Source organism: Cheilinus undulatus, linkage group 5 (genome assembly GCF_018320785.1).
Source record: "Cheilinus undulatus linkage group 5, ASM1832078v1, whole genome shotgun sequence".
NCBI classification, from domain to species: Eukaryota; Metazoa; Chordata; class Actinopteri; order Labriformes; family Labridae; genus Cheilinus; species Cheilinus undulatus.
Window position 1 is genome coordinate 32044635 of NC_054869.1, and position 16936 is coordinate 32061570.

General features: G+C 37.7%; 2 protein-coding genes across 3 annotated transcripts in view; both read left to right on the forward strand.

Annotated features, from left to right (window-relative positions):
• Window positions 1-1834: 1834 nt before the first annotated feature.
• Window positions 1835-7157, forward strand: si:dkey-193c22.1 (uncharacterized protein LOC567837 homolog). Of its 2 annotated transcripts, XR_005991917.1 has the most exons (10): window positions 1835-1870; window positions 3042-3067; window positions 3160-3309; window positions 3424-3544; window positions 3749-3961; window positions 4133-4216; window positions 4657-4798; window positions 4971-5133; window positions 6411-6744; window positions 6901-7157. XR_005991917.1 is itself a non-coding variant. In XM_041788053.1 (9 exons), coding segments are annotated over exons 2-9 (1110 nt in total). In that variant the 5' UTR covers window positions 1835-1870; window positions 3042-3065; the 3' UTR covers window positions 6646-7157. The 2 variants fall into 2 exon arrangements, 1 of the variants encoding a protein (XP_041643987.1); XM_041788053.1 differs by having other exon boundaries at window positions 6411-7157.
• A 3347-nt stretch (window positions 7158-10504) lies between these two features.
• The window catches only part of cspg4ba (chondroitin sulfate proteoglycan 4ba), a 41429-nt gene continuing 34997 nt past the window's right edge, over window positions 10505-16936 (forward strand). The window contains exons 1-2 of the mRNA XM_041787114.1: window positions 10505-10770; window positions 14293-14456. Coding sequence (XP_041643048.1) covers window positions 10683-10770; window positions 14293-14456 — 252 coding nt within the window. The 5' untranslated portion in view covers window positions 10505-10682. The remainder of the gene's footprint in view (window positions 10771-14292; window positions 14457-16936) is intronic.

The window sequence follows — 16936 nt, forward strand, 5'->3', positions numbered from 1 at the left end:
TCAGCGCTCGTATGCTGCTCTGCTTTCCATGAATTTGCAAGGTTGAAGCCAAGGTTTTCCATGATCACAGCCAATAAAACCTCTGTCCAGTATGCTGAACAATCTGTGGATTTACAAAGGGTGACTGAGTGCAAAATGGACGTTAACAGAGCACAAAGGTGTATTTAATACTTATCTATGTAAAATAATAATGATAAATGACATTGCTCATTGATTTTCATTGTTTAAAGAAAACAATACTGGTTTCCTGTCATCCAGCCAAATGCTTTATAGTTGAAGTAATCTAATCAATAAAGGTACAACTGAAAAAGTATAATGATGCAAAAACTGAAACTTGTGCAAGGGGATGCCGGGTTTTGTAACATGACTGTGGTGTACAGAAGAATGGCTCAAACATGCATGACTATAGGAGAACTTATTAAAAAGCTCTAACTCCAAGGAGACATAAACACTGAATTTGATCAAAACTGACACGTCTTATATTCTATAAAATCTTTTTTGTCTTATGACGAATTTCCCTTTTAATATTGTAATTACTTTCTAGATAGACTGCTGCAGTCAGAGCTGTAACTATCATCCAAAGAGTAACTAAAAGAGCTATCCCTCCCCCTGCTGGACACACAGTGGCCTTACAGGCCAATGATGTTTGTAATCAATACATTCATCCATGGGATTACTCTAGAGCCAGCAATATTAAGCTATTTAAGGATATCATGCAGCTTAAAGGCCACTGACTGGCGTGGAGAGGAGAATGATTTGTTTGATGATTTGTTAAAAATCCTGTAGAGGTTGATTGCAGCTGTTGATTTGTTGATGTAGCCTAGTGCTGGATAAATTGCAAAACATTCAGTGAGAGTGATTAAATCAAGCAATTTTTGAGCATAAATGATTTGTTACTTTGTCAGTAAGTCAGTCTTTATTAAATTTAGACTTAGGGAAGTGATTAAGGACAAAGTCCTGCATGGTCTCAGGCTAGTGCCAGATGAAAACAAAGGTAGCTACACCACTAACCAGCACAATGACGTAATGGTGAGGTTGTAACTTATTAAGAAAAAAGTCTCTATATGTGGCTTCTTGATTAGTTATTGACTGCAACTGTGTTTGGAAACAACCACACACACTTCAGTGTGGCTGATAGAGTTCACTGAACATTGAAGTTGCTATTGCTATTACATTCCAGTTTATGATTATCATCCTGGGTAGTTTTGAAAAATTAGTATTATTTCAGAATAGTTAATGGTCTTTAAAGCGGGAGTAACTGGAGCTGGTGGCTAACCTTGTAAGAATACTGCTGGGGTTAGCCACCAGCTAAACATTTCTTTATTTTGCCTTGGTACCCCAGCTCAATCTTCTTTTATCTGTTAAACAAATTTTTTAAAGTTAAATTTCAGGCTCAGTTATGAATATTTATATAACCATCCAGATCAATATATTTTTTCTTCTACAGGAATACAGGTAGTTAATGTTATTTAGGGGGGAAAAAAAGATAGGAATATTACAGACTTTTTAAGTCCTTCAACGATTCACTTGAATAGATCTCACTTGAATGGATACTATGTATTTCCGGGGTATCAGAGCAGAGATGTTTACGAGGACAAGATCAAATCCGTCTTTTCCTGCCTGTGTGCCTATTTGAATCTACGTGGCTTACTTTGGATTTGAGCCAATCTCAATAAAATAAAATGAATATTTCTTAACAAAAACAGATATTTGCGTTATTAGCAAGACAGCTAAACTCCACGGCAAAAAAAAGTGTTAAGTATCTAACAATCCCGGAAGTGCATACACGGAAGTTCAAAGATTTTTTAATCTTGTATGCCGCTGTACTCTTTGCTGTGCCAGGCGACACCGGCGTTTGGAGGACAGGCAGGTACTTAATGAGGTTATCCTCAGCACCGATAAACCGGACACATAGACGTTATTAAAACCGGGCCATAGACATCAGTATAAAAGTCTGCTCCTTTAGTTTAAGCTTGTAGAGTTTCGTGTTGTTTCCCGTAGTGGAAACATTAAGCTACATCCCGATATTTCACGTTAGCTAGTTCACGTTTCTTTTTTTTTTTAATTTGTTGCTAAATTTACTTAACTTCAAAAGTTTTTATCTTTAAGGGTGTACTTATTAAAAGTCTTCGTGCTAACTTTACTTTGCTCAATAAACAGGTGTCAACAGCATACTTCACTTTGTTATACAAACAGCTGATATCGCATAGCTACCAGCTAATATCAGTTAGACTTTCAGCTTTCTGACGTTAATGGGATTTTCACTCACTTAGAAAACCGGGTTTAAGGAGTACTGATGAAGCTTCAGTCTTTCATCCCCTTGTTGTGTTATTGTATAAAAGACCTCTAGAGGACTCCCTGGTACATGGCTTAAACAAAACTAAGCGCCATGTTATTGAAGGTTTAATAGCGTATAAATTAAATTTATTATAATTTTTGTATAAATGATTCTGTCAAGTTTCCAGATATATGTCATAAGCCGTTTATCAAAATTGTTAAGGTTACATTTTTTTTTTTTTTTTGCACGAGTAGTTAAATTAAGGAAGATGATTTTTATTTGTTTTTTTTTTTTGTCATCAGTCTAGCAGATAGTTTTACATTTGGTTGAAGACAACAAATAGGCCACAAGTTACACTTTGTAATAACAAAAATAGTGTATCCATAACTAAACAATCAGGATGCACAAATTGAGAGACTTATAAGACTTATAACTATTTTAAAAGTTCCTGGTTTTAAATGTTAACTTTTACAAAAAATAGAATGACAAAAAAAAGTGAGGAGAATATGAAATATTTTAATTTGGTATTTATGAAGTTATAACTGACTTGTCAAAATGCAGTTGAGTATTACAACATATTTAATAGGCCAGTAATTACAAATGACAAATGTCACACTTAAGAGTGACATGGTACAAGTAGGTGTTGTAAACTGTTGTCACTTAACCCACTTTGGTCTGGGTATATTTGTATTTGGTATCTTTTTAAAACCATGTTAATTATACAGACAATGACACTGAAACTAAGATTGTGTTCTCTTTGTAGGTGACACAGACATTGGACCACAGCATGTAAGAGCCTCTTTAATACAAAAATAATTGTTTTGCAAGACTTAAGTCTTAATATTTATGCATTTATTTATATATATTTTTTATGTTTGCAGGTCAGGATTAAAATACAACGTGACACTGCCTGTGGCGGTGGGCTTTATGCTGGTGGGCCTCCCTTACTCCATCTCTTTAGCTGCTCAGTGGCTGTATGGCTGGCCAAACAAACCCGGATATAAGAAGTACATGGAAGCTCTAAAACCGAGGTCAGTTGAAGCTAGTTTACCACTTTTTTCCCCGACTCAGTGTACCTTTTGAATCACAAAGAATAGTTAGTTATTAAACCACTTAATCATGTTTGTTTTTTCTCTTTTCATCAGACGAATATACTGTTTGACAAGAGCTGTCCTGGAGACCTTGAAGTACCTGCAGTATGGGAGACTTTACTTTCAGTGGAAGTCATGGTACAAGAATGACAAAAACCGTAAACATTATGAAAAGGTATAACAGGAGAAGTGGGAAAGACATTTAAAATATAATCAATGAGTCTAGAGCCAAACTAGAGCCATTCATTCACACAGTATAAAATTGATGTGTTTGCCTCAGTTGCCACCACTAGACGTGATGTGGTCCTTTGAAAAATTTAAAGTCTGTAATGAAATACATGTCAAAGGTTGCATTTTTATGTGTTTTGAAATTTAAAAGGGCATCACATTTGGCCGCAGAGGTAACAGGCTTGACTTGTACCACCCTCCAAATGGGGGCAGATCTAAAGATGTGCCCTCGCCACTGGTGGTTTTCATCTACGGGGGGGCATGGGGCTCCGGGGATCGATCCATTTATTGTCTGCTGGCCCGGCAGATGGCTGAAGAACTGAATGCTACTGTCATTTGTCCTGATTACTGCACATATCCAAAGGTAAATAATGTTAGTTTATGAAAGTGTCTTTAGATCTTTAGCTTATATGTAAAATATGAATGACTTCATTATGACTGGTACTTTTCATAAATCTGTGGGTTTAACAGTACTGTAGTAACCCAAACAACAGATGCGTATTTTAAATAACTTCTGATTTCATCTGATTGCCAGGGTAATGTTTTAGCAATGGCGCAGGATATCGCTGACTGCTTAATTTGGGCCCAAGAGAGTGGAGCAAAGTTCAGCTTTGACAAAGTAAGAAATAACTTTTTGTTTTCTTGGAAACTGAAGGAATCTGTTGAATCATAATGGCAGTAATAACAGCCTAAAGGAAGGAAAAACATTTAAAGGTGTCATGGATTCATTGAAAACCTCAAGGCTGCTAAAATTTTCCTTAGTCTGAGCCGATTGACCAAAATCCTTTTTGATGCATGACATTTTTAAAGTGTGGAAGATGGGTACTTTAATCTCACAGCTTAAATTTACTGTCAAAATAAGGCTGACGTTTTAAGGTGCTCTGATCCTACCTATGTGCTGTATTTCATAATATTAAAGTACTGTTGTTTTCTTGGTGAACATATCTTCACTGTTACAGATAGATCACCATACAGAGATGTTTCTACATCACTGCCTGTACCCAGTGTTCATGTTGAAGATGTCCTTACTCATGTTGTCTTCTTTTCCATGTTTTACAGAATAATATCGTGTTGATTGGTCATTCAGCGGGTGCACATTTGTGTGCACTGACCACACTGTTTCTCATTGATGCAAGAGAAGAGCTTTTCATAGAGGTCAGCAAGCAGAGGGATGTCACACTGGCAATAAGAGGAGTTATTGGTAAGGATCTCTGTCATAATTGTTTGTGAGCTACAACAATAATTTAGTGACTTTTGAATTGTTATTCATGTTATTATGTCTATGACCTTTAAACTTAATTTTACTGTATTTAATTCTTAAAAAACAAGTCATAAAGTTTTCATTAAAATTTCCCTCCTTGTTTCTTGGTCAGGTCTGAGTGGGGTTTACAACATCATGGATCATTATGAGCATGAGCAGAGGCGTGCAATCGAATACGTCTCCACTATGCATAAAGCCATGAATGGAGTAGAGAACTTCCCGTATTATTCACCAGCACATTTACTGAAGAAGTTCAGTCAGGACACACTGAGCAGGTAAGGCAACAGTGGCATAAGGCAATAAAAGACAAGGTGAACTATAGCGATTCCAAAATGTTCTTGTGACAATAACTCCAGAGTCACAAGATGAAAAATAAATAAATAAATAAATGAATAAATAAAAACACATACAGCAAAATACATATAACATGTAACCCTGCTAACCCATTAACATTGATGTTAACTTTAATATTCAGTCAGCTCTGTTCAAAATGAATGGGAGTTAACATAAGTGTTATCTTTAAACTCTGTTTCAAGTCTGCCTATGAGCCATACGTGTGTTCCTGTCTTATTATCAAAATTATTTATACAACTGCTGTGTTTTAGTGTCATGCCATACATCACTGGAAAGTTAGGGTTCATCTGATTCCAGCCATTTCAAGATCCAACCAACACAGCAGCCACAATCTACACATCTCTGACCAGAGACAAACAATGATACACAGTCATTGAAGCAGCTCTACCCTACACTCTCAAGATAGAGTCATCCTACATCGGAAAGGGCCCCCATGAACCAAATCCTGTAAAAAGGTTTAATCCAAACAAATAACGTCCATAAAGCTCAACAGTTTGCTTCAAAGATACAAATTATATGTATTTTTTATATATATTGCCAGTCTTTGCTCAAACCTAGTAGAGATTTGGAGGTATGAAACTTCATTTAAGTGATGCAGCTTTTCAAAATAAAAGCGCCTGGGGCATTTTGACTCAAACACCAAGAGATAAACTGGCATGCTCCCAGCTCTGTATATCTATACAAGATGATTATAAAAATTAAATTACAGCTTCTTTGGGAGCTTCTTGTGTTTAAGTTGATTATGAGGCCTTCTGTGAACCATGGTGCACCTCTTGTTTCTCTGTAAGAGGTATTATTTCACATAAAATCTCATCCTTCTGTTTTAACAGTCAAATTATTCACTCATTGACAATCTTGTTTGTGGAAAAAGCTTCCCCAACAGCATGCAGAAAATCCCTTCTTTTGAAACCTATCCTATGATAGCAGTCTTAGATGTTATAAACAACTACAGTAAGTTTTTATGCTGAAGATGTCTTTCAGTTTTTGTCTGTTTCATAGTGAGATAAAACCTCATTACAGAAGCTTTATAGCATGTATCACATGTCCATCTTTTCTTATGTTGGTAGAACTGAGAGGAATTGCAAAAAAAAATGTAACACATAAATAATTAAAATCCCTCCAAAGACTGCAGAATATTTTGGCTCAAAGACTGGAATAACCGAGATATGATACACATGAATTCTGTTGTATTTTCCAGAGTGCCTCCGTTTGCTTTGCTCCATGGGACCAATGACATAATCGTCCCTTTTGAATCTTCCACAAAGTTCTCTGAGCTCCTCACCTCACTGTCCATAAAGGTGTCACTCTACCTGCTGCCAAAAGTTGACCACACCGAGATGGTCACCGACCTCATGGCGTCTGACAGGCGCTTCTACCATCCCATCTACAGCTGTATCAAACAGGAGTACAGAAAACTTTTGGGATCCTGCTGATGTCCAGACAGATCACAGAAAAATCATCCATTCATCCATTTTATTTACAGATTGTGGTGATTGTTTACATAATTACCTTATACCTCAGAGTTAAACCGTGTAAGCCTTGATTTTAACTTAATTCCTTTAAGTAGTAATTCCATCAGTTTGGTTTATATTCCAAGCTGTTTCCTGATTGTTACTGAGTAAGTTTGAATCTGTGTTTTGGAAAAGAGTGACTAAAATCCTGATAATGTCATTTTAATATTTTCATAGTGGCATTATTCAGATTGAAGGAAAGTTGAGCTACCAGCTGTGAACCAATGACCATATTATGAGGAACAACAGAAGCTTTCTACATATTATTGAAATTGGAGTCCAGGCAGCAGATCTGACCTGCACCTGGCCCCATCTGTACACTGCTTATTCATTAACCTTCATGATGTCACCAAATGAAAGTTTTCTCGATTGTCATTATTATCTTGAATAACTTGTTTTGTTGATTTCAGTCACATTAAAACCAAGTGAAGGAACTCTGTCTTTGTTCTCTTTTTGTAACTGAGTGTGAATCTATCATGCACGATAGCACGGGGTTCTTACAGATCCTTAAGAAGGTTTGAATGGTATTCCTGAATTTCAAAGTTGAAAGTCATATTTTAACTTGTAAAAACTCTTTGGCTGTAGCTGGCACATGTCTGGATGTTTTCAAGAACTTCACAGCCTAGTTAATGTAATCTAATGTTAAAATTAGGGTTTCTACAAATGCAGAAGCCTTAAAGGCAACATATGCATTCACAAACTGTAAATGGCAAGGGAAGAAGAAGATGGGAAAACACATTCAAAGAAATCTCTGCTTCAAAAACTGAGCTTTTTTTTCTTCCTATTTGCACTTTTCAAACATAACTCACCAAAATTTCAGTGCAGTGTTTAATTATTATAAATAGCTTGTATATTTCTCAGTAAACTGTTTTTACTCAAAAAATAGAATATCATATAAAAGTTCATTTTTCCCATGTACACTTAATGAAGTCTAGATTCATCTCATACAAAGTGAAACATTTAAAGATGGTTTGCTGACCATGGTATTACTGTGACTGGTTGGCCAGCCAACTAGTCTGACATGAACCCCATAGAGACTCTGGGGTGTTGTCAGGAGGAAGATAAGAGATGACAGACTAGACAATACGGACGAGTTGAAGGCTGCTATCAAAGCAACCTGGGCTTCAAAACATTGCAGCAGTGCCACAGACTGGTTGGCTCTATGCCACGTCACATAGATGCAGTAATTTGTGCAAAAGGCGCTCCAACCAATTACTGAGAGCATAAATGAACATAATTTTCTAGAAGGTCAACATTTCTGTATTATAAATCCTTTTTTGGACTGATGTTTTGAGAATTTGTATTAAACATATCAGGAAGAATGGAAGTTTTAATTCCTTGAATAAAATTATTTTTTTCCACAATGTTCTCATTGTTTGAGATGCACCTGCATATATATATTTTTTTTTATTTCAAATGCGTTTAATCAAAGTTTTATTTGAGGTATGTTACACTGTGCTTACATATAAAAACTACCATCATCTTGAACAAATATCTTTTGTAAAGTTTCATTCTGTTAGAAAACATATGTATAAAAGTAGTTACAGCATTAAAATGTACATATAACATTTAATAGTTTCTTACATTACCAGTGAAAGTGACATAATCTTTCTTCACCAAATAAGCAAAACCATCTTCTGTTTATTTCAACCCTTATCTCTGTACTATCCTCCCTCAAATATCATAAAATTACATAAATTTGGATATTTTCTGACAATATAGCCCACACAATTTCAATCAAAAAGCCTCAAAATCAAACTAGAACTTGGTACAAAATGACAGTTTTGATATGAAAAACCCTTGTGCAATATAAGGACAGAGCTGTTTTCCTCCGTACTCTGACGTGCTTGGGGGACGTAGAGACGCCCTCTACTGTGTCACACTGTGGAGTGATATGTGTCAGAGTCGCCTTTAGGGTGCCCCCCTGGTGGAGTCAATGCACGGCAGAGCCATACAGGCCGCACCATGCTAGAAAGCCAGTTTGCCCTTGCCCCAAAGTGCCTCTGAATGGTTAGATAGTTCACACTTCCCTGTCTGTTTTTATTACTGAGTCGTGCTACTTACTGATGCCCCACCGCATGCAGCTGCTGCCCTTTTTTTTTGTTCTCTTACCCCCCACCCCTTAGACAACCTGAGTCAGCCTCTGCTTCAGCACACAACCACACACCAGGCTGCACAATTATTACCAGAGGAACACAAAAGTTCACATTTAGTTTCTTATCTGTAGTTCTAACAACAAAGACAAGATATTAAAGCTGGTTACGAAGCTAACTTAGATAGATAGATAGATAGATAGATAGATAGATAGATAGATAGATAGATAGATAGATAGATTAGGGCTGTCACGATTAACTAAGATTCAGTATTAAGTTTTTTAGGTTCCATCAAATCTCCTGCCTTATTTTCCCTTTCAACACACTTTGGTTTAGCCACATCAGCGTCTCTCTGCAGCCACAGTGATGAAAAATAAGTCTACCAATGCTCCTTAATGTCTTATTTCTCTTTATAAAACTCATAAAACTTTAAAATTTGACAATAAGGTTGTGATCTATCACAGTTAACTACAAAAATCCTGAGATCAATCGAGTTGGGTTTTTTTGTAATTGTTTGACAGCCCTAATTTTAATGATAAAAAAACATATTTTAAAAAGTAAGGGAATGTATGTTTTTCAAATGCTGGTTGAAAAATTGGGATGCCATCTCACATTATTGTGTGACCAAGTGGCAACCTCCGTTCCATAAAAATGAAGCCAATGCAGGAGTGCAAAAAAATTGCAATACAGCGAGTGTCCACTTGAGGCTGGCTGCAGGAACACCGGATGTCCCACAAGTAATAAACTGGTTCACAGCCTGGTTCAAAAAACCAAACGTATCTCATTAGTATTGTCTTCATGTGCTCTCACTGTAAAGGGAGCAAATTCTTTGTACCACAATCATTTCAATTATATTTAGGAAAAACCCCACTGCGCACTGACTGGCGCCTCTCATTTGATTGACAGATAGCTTGACAGGCAGAAGCTACCTATCAGTCAACCAGAATGCTAGCTAGCTAGCTTGTCAGCTAGTTGAATTTAGTGGGAATGGGCTAGTATGTCTTGTTTCTTCAGACATCAATCATGCAATCCACCAAACAAGATTCATTGTCTGAATAAGCAGTTTGGCATTGGCAGAGTAGATTTGGCAAATTTTTCATGGTCGCAACCCACATGCTCAGCTCTGCTGCTCATCCCACAAATGCATGCTCCTTCTAATGTGGCATAGGGAATAAACCGATGTTCCAGCTGGTGTAAGGTTTATTGCTAAAAGCACTGTTACAATAAAAAAAAATCTACCAAACACAAATTTCCTTGTTTGTTGTTTGAGGTCTATGTAAAGAACAAAAATAATATGTTTTGATATAATGGACAAAAATATTGTTAGCGGATTTTTCTTCCTTTTTTCCAACTCTCTGGCGACCCCTCTGAGTGTCAGGAATCACACTTTGAACAACACTGAGATTATATAGGCCAATACCTTGGAAAAATGACGATAATCCAAAAGTAGCAATATTAGTTAATGCTGATTTTCTTGTCTTACAGTGGCCTAATTTATAAGTTGGGTCGTCGGTTAAGGAGCACGTTTCTCTTGCTCTTCCTCATCTTCCTAGTTGTGTCCCCTTCTTCCTCCTTCTTCTTGCTTTTATTTGGAGACTCAGAAATCTGAACATACTTACACACAGACACACACACGAGGCGGAGTTAATCCCGGATACATCGGTGTCTTTGCTCAGTTCAGGGTCTGCTGCTCGGCCCCCCTCACCCTCTCTCTCTCTCTCTCTCTCTCTCTCGTGTCCATTCGTGGGTTTCGCTGAGCAGTTGTGTTTGTCGGAGCCTCCGGAGCGTAAATGAGTGGAAACACGTCTGTAAATATGTAACTTTCACAGTCCGGCTAACAACAGCGTTTCCTTCGGGAGAAGAAAGATGGACTCTGTTGTGAGAAAAACCCCAAAGAAGTTGTGGCTCCGCGGTCTGCTTTGGTGGTCGCTCCTGCTCGAGGCGGCGTTGGGAGGTAACGATGCAACTTTTCGACTTTTGCCAATGAAAACACACGTAAAGATGAAGTTAATGCCTTACCTTCATTGCCTATAAGTTTGCGTGGAAACCGTGTCCTTACATTGGTCAAGTTTCCTCCTATAAACTAAAGAAATAGTTTGACCCTTGAGGCAGCTCGCCAGGTTGCCTTCAGTAGGTAGGCTATAGCATAAAAACCTGCCCAGATACCCCCTTTTAACCGAAATGCTATTTAAACGCCCTACGCTGTGCTGCTATTCCTGTATCTTTTCATTTTCTTCAAATGCAGGCTTAGTATCACTTTACAGATGAATGTTAAATGTTTTATATCCACGCTTTTTAACTGCTTTTAAGGTCTTTAAACATCATAACAAAAGTGAATAAATACTGAATGAAGCCTTGAAGGCGTTTGTTTCAATGATACTTTATTTAGTTCTATTTTTGGCCTCTGAAAGGCACGGTTCTGCAAGGTTATTTCAAATTAATGAGCCTTTTAATCAGTAGTTATCTTATATTTATGACTTTAATCCTTACATGCATGGTGCCCTTGCAGGATATGCTGTGCACCTTGTCAGAAGCAGCAGCAGCAGCAGTGGAGATGGGGCTGTGATGCCCACTGCACTGGAAGAATTATCAGACTGTGACAATGGCACACTCAAATGAAACCCTTGAATTGACAGCCATCTCTATGCAGAGAGATCTAAGAACAAAAATATGTTTTTTAAGGGAGAGAGCTTCAGATGTATATTTACTTCTATGTACGTATTCATTATCCTCTCTGCTTGAGTTGATCCTGTGCATGTGTCATCTAAATTCAGTGCTCGCCCAGGCTTTCCCCCTGGGGATAATCAGGCGTTATCATCCATGACTCATCCTTAACATAGCTTTTATTGAATATAATTACAGTATATACTTTTTAGTTCAATGCATGTCATAGTGTTCTGCATCCTCTCTACTCCCTCTGTAGCATTATGAAACCAGCCGTTGCTACAACTCCCACGTCCAGGGTTTTGACTGTGCATCAGCATCAGAGGGGTATGACAGCCAAAAAAAAAAAAACAATGAGGCACTTCAGTCAAGTTGCATCTCTGATTTGTTGGATAAACTGAGCACACAGGCAGTGACATGCACTGGTCCCTCACCTCTCAAATTAACTGTGAGCTGGTGCTTGCTCAAAGGTCACTGCTTCTGTTGTTGTGAGAACGGTGTGTAAATTCTCACCAAAAAGAAAATGTCCCTGCTGTGACGTGAAAGCGCCCCTGCAAACATGTAGATTACAGAACAAGCTCCACACACCTCCTGCTTCGGCGTCTTTGGGCACTTGTTCACATGCACACGGGTATGTTTATGCATGGGTATTGTTTTGCTGTGCTCTTTCATTTACATACCCCCCACTAAAAAGTCCATTCTGAGGCACGTGAGTTCAAAAGGTTTTCTTCCAAACAACACCTCTTTGCTTCTTTGTACAGCTTTCCAAGAATCATCCAAGGGAGAGAGGCTGCAGGAGAAGAGCCTTTTGGTTTAACCAGGCACAGTGTTCATTCCCATGACCTGAAAGTCATAGTAGCAATAGCAAAACACAAGTGTGCATGCATGTGCATCCTTGTGAATTTAAGGGGAAAATGTTACTGCATTCCTCTTGGCAGTTTCTGGACAGTTTTCCTCACTGTTTTGTACACAGAGTCATTGTGATAAACAAAAAAGGACAATAATTCAGTCCGTCTGACTGTGGGTCACATAAGAGATAAGTAATGCTGTAAGCCTGTAGGACAATCAATTTCTTTTTTCAGATGTGTTTAATGGTTGTTAATGGCACATTTCACCTGATTGGTCGATTAACGAGAGCTAATTAAAAGCCTCTGGCAACAGACACTCTGTAGTACTATTACGTTGTAATTTGAAGTCAGTGTTTTTTTTTTTAATCTTCCTGTCATTCATAAAAAATAATGGGAATATGTGTTTGCAAAAAATAACTGTTATTATGATTTTAAAGACTATGAGGGTTCTGCTTTTGCCAATGACTACTGTACTGTTAGAATTTGTGATCATTTCACCATTCATTGTTTAAACTTGAATTTATCAGCCTCGAGGAAATATAACAGATTTTTTTCAATATGTCGTCTTGATTATACAGACTGGGTGTGAGTATATTATCTTATATATTGTATAGTGTGTTCAGGTTTTATGTTTTAAGGGAAGTTTTTCTTTTTTTCATGCTCGTACTACTCATAGGTTGAATGATATTGTGTATTGAAGGTTGTTTATTGATATGGCTGCAGGGATTTCCTTGTTTAATGGAGTTAATTTGTCCATACAGACTGGATTAAGCAAAAAAAAACCCTTCCCATTAAAGCATTAACCTTTTTAGGTGTAAAATCAATACATTAACTCGTACTTACCCTAGTTTCCACAGGTCAAACTACCACTAAAGAGCCAGTCTCCCCTGATAACCCTTTCTCTGTTCCCACCCTGAGCTCATTAAGAATGAAATATCCAAACATGGTATGAACATCTTTCCTAATAGAGTTGAAGATGTTTGTTAACCTCTGAATTTGAGTGGGACTCTGTTGTGCTCATTAAAAACTGAGTTGGTGCTGCCCAGGCACGGAGGCTTAGATGAGAATGCTTCAGAGCGCATTAGCCCCGATTACAGGGTGATGTGAGATGGCTGGGAGGTGACGTAGAAGAAACAGCTGGGTCCGTCCGCCCGGCTCTTTCTGGGACATGGGGCCACAGACAATGTGGGGATGTCAGAGCCTTTCATGTTCAGGTTGAAGGTTCCTGTCAGGGCAGGGAGGGCAGGCCCTGACATGTCTGAGTCCTTCCAATCCACCTACACATCCACTGTCTCAATTTGTACACAGCTGTTGTGGCATTGTAGTCAAATACCTTTACAATTCAGTTTTATCAGTCCTATCGTTTTGGACAGTCAGTGTACAACTTTATCTTAACGCTACAAACGAGCAGCGACAGCAACCTGCAGTTCTGCCAAAATGCACAGGCTGCATTTTTTTGGTCCTGAAGGTGGTTATTATTGTAAAGGCAAAGCTTAAATGCACTAAAATTGCAAGCTTGTTGAATGCATGTTTATCATTATAGTTTTGCACCTAAAGTACAAACACAACCAGCCCACCTGGAAGGCTAAACTCAACACATCTAAAGAGAGCTAGAAACTTTCTTTGAAACCAGGTGAGGTATAATTTATGTGCCCTGTTATGAAGCTCTGTGGTTGTGTGTTTGTGTGTGTGTGCTTCCCACAAACACACACTCTGCTCACTTGAAAAGAACAGCCAGAATGATAATTAGCCTGGCTTTTATATCTAAATGTCACATATATTAAGACCACAATGCTTGACTTGACTTGTCCTGCTTACTGTTTTCTCTTCTTTTGTTCTTTCTGTTGAAGTTCACCATAGCACTATTAAGTTGTGATTTTACTCCCTGCAAAAGACAGTGAACACCACACTTTATCTTTCTTTTTTTTTAATGTTCTTTCTCTTTCTAATGTCTTTTTCTGCAGCTTCCTTCTACGGCGATGGCTTTGTACAGCTTAAGGCATCAGAGTCGTCCGACCATAACACTCTTCGCATTAGCTTCCGAACCTCAAGCACCAAAGGCCTGCTGTTTCTCGCCGCCGGCAAGACCGACAACTTCCTACTAGAGCTCCATGCTGGTCACCTGCAGGTGGGTACATCCATGCCCCCTGCACATGAGCATATGTGTTTAAGCATACATGAGCACACACATGCTACATACGTTGAGCATACAGTCCATACAGATCTTTGGATTTGATCCCATGCATTCATATTGAAAGACACGACACACATACACTCACCACCTTGAGCTATTGCGCCATCTCATCTGACAGTGTCACTCTCTCAACACAGTAACACGAGCAGACAAGCCTATGTGATGTGAGCTGAACGCTAACTCCAAACCAACTGGTTGCAATAGTATTGTGATGATAATTTGTGTTACTGGGATCATTTGTGACTTAATTACATTGTAAGTGACATCCTCCTCCGACTGCAAAAGACCAACATGATTTATACATTTGTGATGCTGCCATAGGTTCAATAATACTAATACTTATTTGCAAGCTGCTTATGAACAGGAGCCACACTAATATATACTGTATTGTAGGTCACAAGTGAGGATTTTTCTTCCAAAGAAATGTCTTTCTTTGTTTTATGTTGTCCAAAAAAGGCCAAAAATCCTTTTATTTAACAAGCTTTTTATACTTTTATCTTTACCATAATTTCCCGTCATAAATTATAATCAGACAATTAAATACTTTGTGCATTAAAGGCTTTTTCGGAGGAAAAACAATCATTAATTCTTTGCTAGAATGTACTTAATGCTTTAAGGCTAAATAAATACTATGGGCAAAGGTAAAAAAAAAAAAGAAGCTGTCCATTTTTTAAAAAAAAATAAAATATACATTGAACATATGTACCAACATTTAACAGATGATGTAGATGGTTGTTTATATGTCACAGTTAGTCTCCAACATAGAGAATACAATTATCCCAATAGAACAATCTTAAGTTACTAGGTCAGAAAATATGAGCAGCAAGCAGCAGTCCCAAGTAAAATTGTGTGCGTGCAGATGAAAAGACTTATAATGCCACAATATTCATTTTGTTCTAAATATAGCAGGAATCATAATATGCAAGAACACACCTCAGGAAAAAAACTTTACTAATTTAATGACAAAATATGTTCACCTCAGGCCCACTTAAAAGATTTCTTGTGGATTTGTGTACCAATTTTGATGCACCTTTTTTTAAGCCTAACAAATGAGCCTTCCCCGGAGGCTTAACTACATCTGTCCCTTCAAGACTGCCTCTGAAACATCTCATAAGCAGCTCTGCCAGGCTAAATCAGCATAGAAAATGGACAGACGAACTGTAGAAAGCCTTTGTAATACACGGACATATACATCAAAAAAACTGGGAGCACATATGCATGATACCTTTTTGGCTTTAAAATCAAGAAATCTTTGTGACTAAGCCTCTTTTTGCATTACAATCGTGCTACTTGAAATGAATCATAACATCGACTGTGTTGGACTGTTGTACTTCAGTAAGCATGCCCATCCTTGTTCCTTAAACTGACACAGGTCACCAAATATATTTTTTTGTTCACTTGCACAAGTTATCCTCAGGCTCGGGGTCTCATTCCATGTGAGTCAGACATGAGCGTCACTCCCTGGAAACCCTCGCTTGAATAGCAGGGACTCAGCAGCAAGCCTTGACAAGCATGTCATCTGAATGCAGAATTAGCTTGAGATGGTGACATGATGCGCTAAAGTATATAGCCGGAGGCCAGCAGATAATAGTTCTCTTCCTACCCAAAATCACTCTGTGGAATATAAGCAATCTAAAGCCTGCATTCCTCTCTACAGGGGTCACAGTGTCTGCAGTTAATCATTCAATTTGTACAGAAAAATATGTCTTTAGTCATATGGATATGAATTATTCTAGCTGGAGTGCAAACAGAATCTGAATTTTGCTATGCAATGTTTTCATATTTTAATATTTTGACCTCCACCAAGGAGGTTATGTGTCAGCAGAGTTTGTTAGTTTGCTAATTTGTTTGTTAGCAACATAACTCAAAAAGTTATGGACAGATTTTGATGAAATTTTCAGGAAATGTCAGAAATGACATAAGAAAGAACTGATTAGATTTTGGGAGTGATCCAGATCACTTCCTGGATCCAGGAATTTTTTAAAGGATTCTTTACTATTGGGAGATAGGGCTAATGGTGTGCTCTCCAAGCGCTTTTCCAGTTTTAAGTATGTAAACAGATTTTCCTCATTAATTCTCATAAGCAGTAGCAACCTCTATCTACATGTTTTTTTAATGATCAATTCTGTAGCTTTGGTAGAGTTCCTTTGAGGCTTAAAACAGGCTAAAGGATGTTTAGATGCCAAAAGATGTCTTAGTTTTGGTATCATGAGTAAAAGTGTTACAATTCATCTCACAGGGCAACATAAATATCTTCTGTATTTAAAGGTAATCTATCCAAAAGCTGCCAATGACTTAGCTCCATTGATGCACAATAAGTAATTTTTAACCGATAATTTCTTGCTCCTGATGGCCGATAACAATAAGAACAGATATTTTATTTTCAGTTGTTGATTATAAAGAAGTTTATTTTA

Coding starts and splice junctions, on each gene's coding strand:
- si:dkey-193c22.1 (XM_041788053.1), top strand. Junction 3,962..4,132: donor ATTACTGCACATATCCAAAG/GTAAATAATGTT, acceptor TCTGATTGCCAG/GGTAATGTTTTAGCAATGGC. Junction 4,799..4,970: donor GGCAATAAGAGGAGTTATTG/GTAAGGATCTCT, acceptor TTTCTTGGTCAG/GTCTGAGTGGGGTTTACAAC.